Genomic DNA, 14,744 nt, shown 5'->3' with positions numbered 1-14,744 from the left:
CGCATTCTCTGAACACATGGACTGAATTATGTAGTCTGGTCCTACACACCGTTTTCACCACAGTAACACATACACACTAGATATGCACACACACACACCCCTACACACACCAGGTATGCACAGACACCAGGTATGCACACAATCCCATTATAAAGCCAAGGTATTTTTTTGGTCTATGGGGCTCTGATATAAAAGAGTAACAAGGTATTTTTTTGTCTCTTGGGGGATCTGATATAAAAGAGTAACAAGGTATTTTTTTGTCTCTTGGGGGCTCTGATATAAAAGAGTAACAAGGTATTTTTTGTCTCTTGGGGGCTTTGATATAAAAGAGTAACAAGGTATTTTTTTGTCTCTTGGGGGATCTGATATAAAAGAGTAACAAGGTATTTTTTGTCTCTTGGGGGCTTTGATATAAAAGAGTAACAAGGTATTTTTTTGTCTCTTGGGGGATCTGATATAAAATAGTAACAAGGTATTTTTTGTCTCTTGGGGGCTCTGATATAAAAGAGTAACAAGGTATTTTTTGTCTCTTGGGGGCTCTGATATAAAAGAGTAACAAGGTATTTTTTTGTCTCTTTGGGGGCTCTGATATAAAAGAGTAACAAGGTATTTTTTGTCTCTTGGGGGCTCTGATATAAAAGAGTAACAAGGTATTTTTTTGTCTCTTGGGGGCTCTGATATAAAAGAGTAACAAGGTATTAACCTTTATGACATTCTTCACTTAATGCTTTTTCAGCTAAAAATACAAATCTTCATGACTGGGCTGTGCACCTTTCTAATTAACCAACCCCACACACCAGGGTGGAGTACCACGGTAAAACTTTACTGGCCTGCATGTGTGTGATTAGAAAAGAGAGAGAGGGGATAGATCGAGAGAGAGAGAGAGAGAGAGTGTGAGAGAGAGAGACAGAGACAGGGACAGAGACAGAGAGAGAGAGAGAGAGAGAGAGAGAGAGAGAGAGAGACAGAGAGAGAGAGAGAGAGAGAGAGAGAGAGAGAGAGCAAGAGAGCAAGAGAAAGGAAAGAGAGAGAGAGAGAGAGAGAGAGAGAGAGAGAGAGAGAGAGAGAGAGAGAGAGAGAGAGAGAGAGGAGAGGGAGAGCAAGAGAAAGGAAAGAGAGAGAGAGAGAGAGAAGTGGTGGAGAAACTTGTCCATCTCTGGTTTTTCTCACTCCTGTCGTTTTTATCACCTCAGAGCCCTACTTTAGTCTGGTCGGCTGGTGAACGCAGTTAGGATTAATACCACGAAGTAACCCACATACAGCAGGCTCAGTAGATATACTGTACATCAACCGCAGTCGCTACATAGCTGCAGAACAGTAAACCTCCATGTCAACTCCATCAATTTAGGACCACTAAAATCAGAAGGGGCTGTAAAGAAACTTCATTACAGACAACCACTACAAAACAAGCACAGACACACATTTCTACGCACACATGCACGCACACATGCACACACACATGCACACACACATGCACACACACATGCACGCACACGGTTATAGTCCTCTGAAAGTCATGAGGGACAATAAAAAGAGTTGGTGTTATTGCAGTACATTCCCCTCAGTCAGAGCTGAACAATCACGTGGGAATTATGGTCACAACCACAACGTACAGTAGTAGGTGCTGTGCTTATGAATCCTGATTTGTGTTAGTTACGCAGATAACCCAGGGGCAGCCCAGAGGCAGATAACCCAGGGGCAGAAAACCCAGGGGCAGATAACCCAGGGGCAGATACCCCAGGGGCAGATAACCCAGGGGCAGATAACCCAGGGGCAGATACCCCAGGGGCAGATACCCCAGGGGCAGATAACCCAGGGGCAGATACCCCAGGGGCAGATAACCCAGGGGCAGATAACCCAGATAAATGATGAAAAGAGGAGGGTGATGAAGAAGGGAGGATGATGAAGAGAGGAGGATGATGAAGAGAGGAGGGTGATGAAGAGAGGAGGTTGATGAAGAGAGGAGGGTGATGAAGATAGGAGAGTGATGAAGAAGGGAGGGTGATGATGAGAGGAGGGTGTTGAAGAGAGGAGGGTGATGAAGAGAGGAGGATGATGAAGGGATGAGGGTGATGAAGGGAGGAGGGTGATGCTGGAGAAGTTGAAAGGAAGAACATTGCAGTCACTCACCTCTCATGATTGGAGCTTCAGTTCCCATGGTGACGGTCATGCCCAGATGCCCTCCTCATCGTCCTGTTGGAGAGAATAAATCAATCATTCAAATGCAATTTGCATAACATTTTCTTCATGTATTGTGTATTTTCTGGAGAACTCAACTAAATCCAGATCTGAATACCAAAGGGCAGGCCTTCTTATACTTAGTTGTACCGTGTCTCCCTTCAAGTCTCACAGCCAGTTATAATCAAAGCTAGCATGTTTAGCTTGTTCACCCAGGCTGTAGCTGTGTTCTACTGTATGATATCAATGGACTTTTTCCCTCTTTGTGATGTAGTCAGGAGGCAGTAATGAATCTTACAGAGGTTTCCTCAGGCCTGAGTCTAGCCAGACAGAGCCCTGGGAACAGTGAGGCTAACACACACAGACAAACACCATGACGTCTTTGCAGACAGGCAGGCCAGCAGCAGAGTACTGTAGTAGAGCTGGTTCACTGAGCCATGCTCACTTGATGAGAGAACTTCTCCGGTACCTGAAGACTTGTGTTGGCTCCCAGAGCTATAGTCTAGAGTTTAGCTCAGTGGGCTAATTAAGGTGTTGAGGCACGCAGGCACACCTTTAGACACACCTGTCTTAACTGCATTACCTGTCAGGAGTTATGACTGTTCCCCTCTCAATCACAATGGCTTTACTAGGCCATGGCTAGGCTACGGCTAAAGCTAGGCCATGGCTAGGCTACGGCTAAAGCTAGACCATGGCTAGGCTACGGCTAAAGCTAGGCTAAGGATATGCTAGACTATACTATGCTAAATACTAATAGCTTCAGCTACAGTCTGCATCCACATGCTAAGGTCAATCAGTTAGAAGCATCTATCCCCAGTGAGTGCCTGTGACAGGCGGGGTAAACACAGCCAAGCTCTTTCGCCAACGTAGCCAGGCTAAACACACACACACACACGCAACCACACACACGCACCCACACACACACCCACACACACAACCACCCAGTCAGGGCTAAATACCATGTGCTACTTCTTACAGAGCAGGCAGCCTGTCGAGGGGGAGAATACGGAACAACAACCAGAGAGAGGCCTTGTAATTCTAACTCTGATAAACACTTTATGGCTGTTCTCTATTTCCTTACAGAGGCACGGTGCCAAGTCCCTGGCAGCGCTATAGCTGTGGCTAAATCAGAACAACATGGACACAACATGCCCGTCAAACTGAAGTGAGGTAAAAACAGGTTAGGTCAAAACAGGTGGTGGATGCCAACTTGGATGGCCTGATAAGATAAATAAAGGTGTCTGTTAGCTACATGAATAATGATGCAATAATGAGACATAGAGCTGAGATATGGTTTGGTCATGGAAAAAAGGTGTGTTTGTGTTTATAATGGCTTTGAGAGTATCTCTCCATCTGACAGCCTTGGAAAGCATTGTGTCTCTGGGGTGTTTGACCAGACCCTCTTCATCATCAATCACACACACACAAATGCATACAAATGCACACAAGCCCTATGGTGACTTCAGCGGAACGTCCACTATAGGTCAAAGGTCAGACATGAGGAAAATTGATTGGGATGACCTCTGTCAAAGCAGCCGGGAACGAGCTCACCTCTGGACTGAGTGCTACACAGCACCGCTAGCCATGGTCAGATACCCAGCTATGAGGGGAGGAGAATAGAAAAACAGAAGGGAGGGAGGAGGAGGAATAAGGGAGCAGAGGATGGGAGAGGAGGAGGAGGAATAAGGGAGCAGAGGATGGGAGAGGAGGAGGAGGAGGAATAAGAAGTGGGGGAGTAGGAAACGTGGGGTGGAGGAGAGGAGAGGTAGAAGAGGAGAGACAAGGGAATAAGGAGAGGAGAAGTGGGTGATGGGAGGAAGAGGTAGTGAGGAAAAATAAATAGTGTAATTAATCACGTTCAGATAAAAGATAGAGATAAAAGGCAGAGTGGGGCACTGTGTTTGGAGGAAAAACAGTTTCATGTCAGGGACCCTAATCTGACCTCTCACACACACATACACACCCTATGGTGACCTCTGCGGAACTTCCACTATAGGTCAAAGGTCAGACATGAAGAAAATTGATTGGGATGACCTCTGTCAATGCAGCCGGGAATGAGTGTTTGCGGTTTCTGATGAGAGTGTGTTGGACATGAGAGAGAAATAAAGAGAGAGAGACAGAGGGAGAGAGAGAGATAGATACAGAGAGAGAGAGAGAGAGGGAGGCAGAGGGGGAGGGAGAGAGAGAGAGAGAGAGAGAGAGAGAGAGAGAGAGAGAGAGAGAGAGAGAGAGAGAGAGAGAGAGAGAGAGAGAGAGAGAGAGAGACAATAGTCTGTTATTTATACAGCTTGTCTTTCACCCTAAAGACAGTTTGAACATTTTCCAGCCTATAGCTTTACCTTCAGCTTTCCATTTCACTTTGCACACAGTGTGTTATCCCTTTTACACATGTAAAGGTTTCATTTTAAGGGGGCATTTCCAGCCATTTGGCCCAGATTTATGAGTTATTTTGTTATTCTCTGCATGCTTAACAAGATTTCCGAGCAGTCGTATTCATAGTTTCACTGCTGGCCTTTTTCTTTCTGACTTAAGAGTCTGAGAAGTTGCTTGTAGCAAGCTACCTACCGCGTTATGCTGCATGTCAGGTCTATAAACAATGTCTCTATTAAATAGTGCAGGAGGCCATATTGAGTGAGAGATATTTATATTAGAAGTGGTGTGTGTAATAGTGGGGATATCCCATTGTGTGTTAGCTTGGGTCATGTTTAAACAGCATGCTTGAAAGATGCAATGGTGCTTGTCTGCGGGAACAGGCGTGTGATTCTAGCACCTCTACTCCTATTTGGAAGTTCCCTTGACACACACACACACAGACACAAACACACAAAGGAGTGTCTTGTGGAGTTTCCCCAATCACACATGAATTAGAGAACTATAAGAACATTATTAAACAACTAGAAGAGGTCAGTAGCAGGTGGTAATGGGATAAGATGATTATCTATAGTGCATGTGTTCTATAGTATAAGCATTCCAATAGACTAAAGTGGCTTCCTCTCCACTCTTACCTATCCTCGTCTCCTTTAGCGGTCTTAAAACCGAGGATAGGTGAAAGCCAAATATATCGTACATTAGTGCAGGTGAAGGAGATGAAAGGAGGAGAAGAGGCCAGTTTTACTGCTCTATTGTTGAGTGTGGTTGGTTAGGGGAACTGTACGTGTTGGGCAGACACTTGGCAGCACTTTATTCTATAGCTGGAGGACTCCTGATATGTCCTGGAGTGATAAGTATAATTGTAGTCTTTATCTGTTGTTGTCTAGTACTGTCTTTTTGCTAACTAGGGCCATCTACTTTAAATGCTGTCTGTCTTCCCAGTGTCCTACTTGATGTGTGAACTGCCAACTGCTCATAACTTGTTTACACATCAACCAGGATCAAGGGGCAGGGCAATTTGTGACTGTTGTTGTACCGGAATGTGTGCTCTTCATCTTTGCAATTAGTATTATCAATTAGTATTATCAATTAGTATTATCAATTAGTATTATCAATTAGTATTATCAATTAGTATTAGTACTTCAGTCTCGTTTTCTCAGCTGCAGTCGTGTCAGCGGGGGTCGTGTCAGCGGGGGTCGTGTCAGCGGGGGTCGTGTCAGCGGGTGTCGTGGCAAAGCTAAGACAGTTCTGCCGAGTTTTTGTGCAGTTAATCAAGGAAGGAAAGTGAGGAAGGCTCCACACCACTCTGTCACTTGAGTATCTTACCTAGTTATTTTCAGATGATCTCATTTAGCTGTTTTGTACCTTTGGCATGTATGTGTGTTTTCTATACCTGTTCACTCCTCTCCATGTAGGCTTTGCAGACGCTACCCACCCCTTGGATGCAATCCTTCTTAGTGTACAACCCATGTGGAATTCATGGTCTCTGGCAGCATTTGGAACTGCTGATCTGCGGTCATGAACTCAAGAGTTCATCTCAGCCTATGCTGCCCTTCAGTCCCAGCCCTGACAGAGACATGGGATCCGCACAGAGAACACTGCTACTCCAGCTGCTCTCTCTTCATCTGACTATGTTTTCTCTCATAGTCTGAGAGCATCTGGTCGTGGCGATGGTGGAACAGGGCTACTCATTTCTCCTACGTGGAGATTCTTCTCTCTCATCTGTCCATCGCCTCATTTGAGTTCCATGCTGTCACTGTCACTTGTTCCCTCCATCTTAACATTGTTGTCATCTATCACCCATTAGGTGCCCTTAGAGAGTTCCTCAATGACCTTGACACCTTGAGAAGCCCATTTCCTGACGATGGCTCACCGCTCTTCGCCCCGATGTCTGCCTTCGATTCATTTCTTTCCAACTCTCTCTTTGACCTCACCCTTTCCCAGTCCCCTCCCACTCACAAAGCGGGCAATACGCTTGACCTCATCTTCACTAGAGGCTGTTTGCCTACTAATCACACTGCAACCCCCCTCCATGTCTCTGATCACTACTTTGTTTACTTTTCTGTCTCTCTTTCCTCCAACCCTAGCCACTCAGCCCCAACCCAGATACAGTGTGACGGCACATGACTTCGCCTTCTCTCTCCCACTACTCTCTACTCTTTTACATCCTTCTTCTTCCTGTCTCCTGATTCTGCCTCTTCGACCCTACTCTCCTCCCTTTCCGCATCCTATGACTCGCTATGTCCCCTTTCCTCCTGGCCGGCTGGGCCCTCTAGCTCTGTGGCTGAGTGACTCATTGTGAACTTACAGATCAGGGCTGCATGCAGCTGAGTGAGGAAAACGAAACTTCAAGAGGACCTATCACCCTTTCACTCACTCTACCTTCTCTTCCTCTGTACCTGCTTCTAAAACCAGTTTCTATCACTCAAAATTTCAATCTTCTGCCTCATTATCCCTAGGAAATGTCCTTCCTTTATCCTCCACCCCCCCCTGAGTTTCTCCCCTCCTCAAGAAACCAACACTTAACTGCTCTGACTTCAAAAACGACTGACCAGTATCACTTCTTTCTTTCTTTCTTTCTTTCTTTCTTTCTTTCTTTCTTTCTTTCTTTCTTTCTTTCTTTCTTTCCAAAACACTTAAGTGTGCGGTGTCTGATCAACTCTCTTGATATCTCTCTCAAAACAATCTTCTTGACCCTAATCGAGACGGCTCTTCTCTGTGTCATGGAGGGTCTCCAAACTGCCAAAGCTGACTCTCTCTCTTCTGTGTCATGGAGGGTCTCCACACTGCTATAGCTGACTCTCTCTCCTCTGTGTCATGGAGGGTCTCCACACTGCTATAGCTGACTCTCTCTCCTCTGTGTCATGGAGGGTCTCCACACTGCTATAGCTGACTCTCTCTCCTCTGTGTCATGGAGGGTCTCCACACTGCCAAAGCTGACTCTCTCTCCTCTGTGTCATGGAGGGTCTCCACACTGCTATAGCTGACTCTCTCTCCTCTGTGTCATGGAGGGTCTCCACACTGCTATAGCTGACTCTCTCTCCTCTGTGTCATGGAGGGTCTCCACACTGCTATAGCTGACTCTCTCTCCTCTGTGTCATGGAGGGTCTCCAAACTGCCAAAGCTGACTCTCTCTCCTCTGTGTCATGGAGGGTCTCCACACTGCCCAAGCTGACTCTCTCTCCTCTGTGTCATGGAGGGTCTCCACACTGCCAAAGCTGACTCTCTCTCCTCTGTGTCATGGAGGGTCTCCACACTGCCCAAGCTGACTCTCTCTCCTCTGTGTCATGGAGGGTCTCCACACTGCCAAAGCTGACTCTCTCTCCTCTGTGTCATGGAGGGTCTCCAAACTGCCAAAGCTGACTCTCTCTCCTCTGTGTCATGGAGGGTCTCCACACTGCCAAAGCTGACTCTCCCTCCTCTGTGTCATGGAGGGTCTCCAAACTGCCAAAGCTGACTCTCTCTCCTCTGTGTCATGGAGGGTCTCCACACTGCCAAAGCTGACTCTCTCTCCTCTGTGTCATGGAGGGTCTCCAAACTGCCAAAGCTGACTCTCTCTCCTTTGTGTCATGGAGGGTCTCCACACTGCCAAAGCTGACTCTCTCTCCTCTGTGTCATGGAGGGTCTCCACAATGCCAAAGCTGACTCTCTCTCCTCTGTGTCACGGAGGGTCTCCAAACTGCCAAAGCTGACTCTCTCTCCTTTGTGTCATGGAGGGTATCCACACTGCAAAAGCTGACTCTCTCTCCTCTGTGTCATGGAGGGTCTCCAAACTGCCAAAGCTGACTCTCTCTCCTCTGTGTCATGGAGGGTCTCCACACTGCCAAAGCTGACTCTCTCTCCTCTGTGTCATGGAGGGTCTCCACACTGCCAAAGCTGACTCTCTCTCCTCTGTGTCATGGAGGGTCTCCACACTGCAAAAGCTGACTCTCTCTCCTCTGTGTCATGGAGGGTCTCCACACTGCCAAAGCTGACTCTCTCTCTCCTCTGTGTCATGGAGGGTCTCCACACTGCAAAAGCTGACTCTCTCTCCTCTGTGTCATGGAGGGTCTCCACACTGCCAAAGCTGACTCTCTCTCCTCTGTGTCATGGAGGGTCTCCAAACTGCCAAAGCTGACTCTCTCTCCTCTGTGTCATGGAGGGTCTCCACACAGCCAAAGCTGACTCTCTCTCCTCTGTGTCATGGAGGGTCTCCACACTGCCAAAGCTGACTCTCTCTCCTCTGTGTCATGGAGGGTCTCCACACTGCCAAAGCTGACTCTCTCTCCTCTGTGTCATGGAGGGTCTCCACACTGCCAAAGCTGACCCTCTCTCCTCTGTGTCATGGAGGGTCACCACACTGCAAATCTGACTCTCTCTCTCCTCTGTGTCATGGAGGGTCTCCACACTGCCCAAGCTGACTCTCTCTCCTCTGTTTCATGGAGGGTCTCCACACTGCCAAAGCTGACCCTCTCTCCTCTGTGTCATGGAGGGTCTCCACACTGCCAAAGCTGACTCTCTCTCCTCTGTGTCATGGAGGGTCTCCACACTGCCAAAGCTGACTCTCTCTCCTCTGTGTCATGGAGGGTCTCCACACTGCCATAGCTGACTCTCTCTCCTCTGTGTCATGGAGGGTCTCCACACTGCCAAAGCTGACTCTCTCTCCTCTGTGTCATGGAGGGTCTCCACACTGCCAAAGCTGACTCTCTCTCCTCTGTGTCATGGAGGGTCTCCAAACTGCCAAAGCTGACTCTCTCTCCTTTGTGTCATGGAGGGTCTCCACACTGCAAAAGCTGACTCTCTCTCTCCTCTGTGTCATGGAGGGTCTCCACACTGCAAAAGCTGACTCTCTCTCCTCTGTGTCATGGAGGGTCTCCACACTGCCAAAGCTGACTCTCTCTCTCTCTCTGTGTCATGGAGGGTCTCCAAACTGCCAAAGCTGACTCTCTCTCTCTCTGTGTCATGGAGGGTCTCCACACAGCCAAAGCTGACTCTCTCTCCTCTGTGTCATGGAGGGTCTCCACACTGCCAAAGCTGACTCTCTCTCCTCTGTGTCATGGAGGGTCTCCACACTGCCAAAGCTGACTCTCTCTCCTCTGTGTCAAGCTGACTGACTCTCTCCTCTGTGTCATGGAGGGTCTCCACACTGCCAAAGCTGACCCTCTCTCCTCTGTGTCATGGAGGGTCACCACACTGCCAAATCTGACTCTCTCTCCTCTGTGTCATGGAGGGTCTCCACACTGCCCAAGCTGACTCTCTCTCCTCTGTTTCATGGAGGGTCTCCACACTGCCAAAGCTGACCCTCTCTCCTCTGTGTCATGGAGGGTCTCCACACTGCCAAAGCTGAATCTCTCTACTCTGTGTCATGGAGGGTCTCCACACTGCCAAAGCTGACTCTCTCTCCTCTGTGTCATGGAGGGTCTCCACACTGCCAAAGCTGACTCTCTCTCCTCTGTGTCATGGAGGGTCTCCACACTGCCAAAGCTGACTCTCTCTCCTCTGTGTCACGGAGGGTCTCCACACTGCCAAAGCTGACTCTCTCTCCTCTGTGTCATGGAGGGTCTCCAAACTGCCAAAGCTGACTCTCTCTCCTTTGTGTCATGGAGGGTCTCCACACTGCAAAGCTGACTCTCTCTCCTCTGTGTCATGGAGGGTCTCCAAACTGCCAAAGCTGACTCTCTCTCCTCTGTGTCATGGAGGGTCTCCACACTGCCAAAGCTGACTCTCTCCTCTGTGTCATGGAGGGTCTCCACACTGCAAAAGCTGACTCTCTCTCCTCTGTGTCATGGAGGGTCTCCACACTGCCAAAGCTGACTCTCTCTCCTCTGTGTCATGGAGGGTCTCCACACTGCCAAAGCTGACTCTCTCTCCTCTGTGTCATGGAGGGTCTCCACACTGCAAAAGCTGACTCTCTCTCCTCTGTGTCATGGAGGGTCTCCACACTGCCAAAGCTGACTCTCTCTCCTCTGTGTCATGGAGGGTCTCCACACTGCCAAAGCTGACTCTCTCTCCTCTGTGTCATGGAGGGTCTCCACACTGCCAAAGCTGACTCTCTCTCCTCTGTGTCATGGAGGGTCTCCACACTGCCAAAGCTGACTCTCTCTCCTCTGTGTCATGGAGGGTCTCCACACTGCCAAAGCTGACCCTCTCTCCTCTGTGTCATGGAGGGTCTCCAAACTGCCAAAGCTGACTCTCTCTCCTCTGTGTCATGGAGGGTCTCCACACTGCCAAAGCTGACCCTCTCTCCTCTGTGTCATGGAGGGTCTCCACACTGCCAAAGCTGACCCTCTCTCCTCTGTGTCATGGAGGGTCTCCACACTGCCAAAGCTGACTCTCTCTCCTCTGTGTCATGGAGGGTCTCCACACTGCCAAAGCTGACTCTCTCTCCTCTGTGTCATGGAGGGTCTCCACACTGCCAAAGCTGACCCTCTCTCCTCTGTGTCATGGAGGGTCTCCACACTGCCAAAGCTGACTCTCTCTCCTCTGTGTCATGGAGGGTCTCCACACTGCCAAAGCTGACCCTCTCTCCTCTGTTCTCATCCTCCTAGATCTATCCACTGCCTTTGACCCTGTGAACCATCAGATCCTCCTCTCCACCCTCTCAGGGCTGGGCGTCTCAGTCTCTCCACACTATTGGATTGCATTCTACCTGGCAGGCCGCTCCTACCAGGTGACGTGGGGAGGATCTGTTTCTGCACCATGTACTCTCACTACCGGTGTCTCTCAGGGCTCGGTTCTAAGCCCTCTCCTCTTCTCTCTATACACCAAGTCACTCGGCTAAGTCATATCCTTACATGGTCTCTCCTATCATTGCTATGAGGATGACACTCAATTACTTTTCGCCTTCCCCCCTTCTGACACCCAGGTGGCGACACAGATTTATATGTTCCTGCCAGATATCTCAGTTTGGATGTTGGCCCACCACCCCAAGCTCAACCTCGACAAGATGGTGCTGCTCTTCCTCCCAAGGTAGGCCTGCCTGCTCAAAGACCTATACATCACGGTTGACAACTCCATGGTGTCCCCCTCCCCCTACAAAGAACCTTGGCGTAACCCTGGAAAACACCCTGTCGTTCTCTGCAAACATCAAAGCAGTGACTAGTATCCATAGAGTACGACCCTACCTCACGGAGGAAAAGGTGCAGGTTCTAATACAGGCGCTTGTCATCTCCCATCTGGACTACTGCAACTGTTGGTTGGGCTCCCTGCTTGTGCCATGCAACCCCTGCAAGTTATCCAGAGCGCTGCAGCCCGCCTGGTGTTAAACCTTCCCATGTAAAATGTACACCTTAAATGATTTCTAAGTACATATAATGCCAGAGACACTCTTATCAATGGGAGACTATCCAGAGAGCACACCTGATAGCCCCCAAGCCAGACACACACATATATACACACACACATATACACACACACATACAGTATATAAACACACATTCACAACACACACACACACACACACACACACACACACACACACACACACACACACACACACACACACACACACACACACACACACACACACACACACACACACACACACACACACACACACACACACACACACACACACACATATATATTACAACACACACAGTCTTGTATAACTAACCTTGTGGGGACATACAATTCAGTCCCATTCAAAATCCTATTTTCCTAACCCTGAATCAAGCTCCTGACCCTGAACCTAACCCTACCTCCTAACCCTAACAAAAATACAAAAAAACAGACATTGAATATCCCTTTGAGCATGATGAAGTTATTAATTACACTTTGGATGGTGTATCAATACACCCAGTCACTACAAAGATACAGGCGTCCTTCCTAACTCAGTTCCTGGAGAGGAAGGTCCATGGTCCAGGCCAATGGTGACTTTAAAACAGATGCTGAGTTTAATGGCGGTGATAGGAGAACAGTGAGGATGGATCAGCAACATTGTAGTTACTCCATAATACTAACGTAAATGACAGAGTGAAAAGGAGGAAGCCTGTACAGAACACAAATATTCAAAAACATGCATCCTGTTTGCAATAAGGCACTCAAGTAATGCTGGAAACATATGTGGCAGAGAAATGAACTTTAAGTGTTTGGGTCGAAAACAACACAACACGTCACTGAGTATCACTTAATATTTTCAAGCATGTTGGTGGCTGCATCTTAATATATAATAATATAATAATATATGCCATTTCGCAGACGCTTTTATCCAAAGCGACTTACAGTCATGTGTGCATACATTCTACGTATGGGTGGTCCCGGGAATCGAACCCACTACCCTGGCGTTACAAGCGCCATGCTCTACCAATCTTGTTATGAGTATACTTGCAATCGTCATGATACATTCATCAATCACCTTATTAAGTTAATAAATAATAATAACATAGATTATAAATAATCAAATACAACAAATAAATAGATAAATAAATAAATAAATAAACACATTTATCTTTTAGGAAAAAAAGACACAATGGAGCTAAGCACAGGCCAAATCCTGTAGGAAAACCTTGTTTAGTCTGCTTTCCACCAGACACTGGGAGACAAAACCTTAACCTAAAACACAAGGCCAAAATATATACTGGAGTTGCTTACCAAGATGACATTGAATGTTCCTGAGTGGCCTGGTTACATTTTTTACTTAAATCGGCTTGAAAATCTATGGCAAGACTTGAAAATAGCTGTCTAGCAATGATCAACAACCAACTTGACAGAATAAGAATAATGTGCAAATATTGTACAATCCAATTGTGCAAAGCTCTCAGAGACTTACCCCGAAAGACTCAGAGCTGAAATCAAGGTGATTCTAACATGTATTGACTCATTTACTTATGTACATGTGAAAAAATTCAGAAAAACCTGTTTTCACTTTTTATTGTGGGGTATTGAGTGTAGCTGGAAAAACTATATTGAATCCATTTTGAATTCAGGCTGTAACATATCAAAATATGGAATAAGTCAAGGGTTATGAATACTGAAGACACTGTATCCATTGAGCTCTCTTCTAACAGGGATTAATGTGAGTGTCCTAAGGGAAGTTGGAGAGGATCCTGAGATGATGATGTTATTGACACTAAACTCAGAGAGAGCTTTGTATGAGGAGGGAGTATAGACTAACCTCACACATAAATCAAAAATAGGTATCTGGCAGCCTCATATCTAAATGACTGTAAGTTGGCAAGGATGGAGATGGAGGGGTGGAGGAATGGAGGTGAGATGAGAGAGGGGATTTCTTTGATGATGATCAGACCACAAGTAGCTGCCTCTGAGGATGATATGTGTATTACTGTCAGCTCAGACAAAGAGAGAGGAGCAGAAACTAGCACATACCAAATCAATGTCTAATCACATCTTTCAGCTGTGTGTGTGTGTGTGTGTGTGTGTGTGTGTGTGTGTGTGTGTGTGTGTGTGTGTGTGTGTGTGTGTGTGTGTGTGTGTGTGTGTGAGTGAGTGAGTGAGTGAGTGAGTGAGTGAGTGAGTGAGTGAGTGAGTGAGTACTAACCTGGTCCATTGGGGCTCTGTGGTTGGCGTGGGGTGGTCCTCTTGCAGGGGTCCGGTGGTGTGGGTGAGCAGGGTGAGCAGGGTGTACCCCCGGGTGGGGGTGGTGAGGATGATGAGGGTGTAGATGTTCTTCATCATAGTTGTCTGCTATGAGCTTCATCCTACTCTGGGTCTGGAGGAGAACATTTACAATTTATAGTGTGTTTTGCATTTATCAATCTCAAAAGCCTTTACATGGAATGGGAGAAACCCAATCTACCCGTTCCACCACCAATATGCAGCTACTTGTTCCACCACCAATATGCAGCTACCCGTTCCACCACCAATATGCAGCTACCCGTTCCTCAACCAATATGCAGCTACCCGTTCCACCACCAATATGCAGCTACCCGTTCCACCACCAATATGCAGCTACCCGTTCCTCAACCAATATGCAGCTACCCGTTCCACCACCAATATGCAGCTACTTGTTCCACCACCAATATGCAGCTACCCGTTCCTCAACCAATATGCAGCTACCCGTTCCACCACCAATATGCAGCTACCCGTTCCTCAACCAATATGCAGCTACTTGTTCCTCAACCAATATGCAGCTACTTGTTCCACCACCAATATGCAGATACTCGTTCCACCACCAATATGCAGCTACTTGTTCCTCAACCAATATGCAGCTACTTGTTCCACCACCAATATGCAGCTACTCGTTCCACCACCAATAT

At 47.4% G+C, this 14,744-nt stretch overlaps 1 protein-coding gene across 3 annotated transcripts in view; it reads right to left on the bottom strand.

The window, feature by feature from the left end:
• Positions 1 to 14,744, bottom strand: part of LOC118378578 (ERC protein 2-like) — a 613,000-nt gene that overhangs the window by 124,860 nt on the left and 473,396 nt on the right. For all 3 annotated transcript variants that reach the window (XM_052481811.1, XM_052481812.1, XM_052481813.1), the window contains 2 exons: positions 14,027 to 14,197; positions 2,131 to 2,193 (listed from right to left, as the gene is read on the bottom strand). In XM_052481811.1, coding sequence (XP_052337771.1) covers positions 2,167 to 2,193; positions 14,027 to 14,197 — 198 coding nt within the window. In that variant the 3' untranslated portion in view covers positions 2,131 to 2,166. The remainder of the gene's footprint in view (positions 1 to 2,130; positions 2,194 to 14,026; positions 14,198 to 14,744) is intronic.

The sequence above is a fragment of the Oncorhynchus keta genome, chromosome 27 (genome assembly GCF_023373465.1).
Source record: "Oncorhynchus keta strain PuntledgeMale-10-30-2019 chromosome 27, Oket_V2, whole genome shotgun sequence".
Lineage (NCBI taxonomy): Eukaryota > Metazoa > Chordata > Actinopteri > Salmoniformes > Salmonidae > Oncorhynchus > Oncorhynchus keta.
The sequence above is the reverse complement of the archived record's forward strand: the minus strand, read 5'-3'. Positions and strand labels throughout refer to the sequence as shown.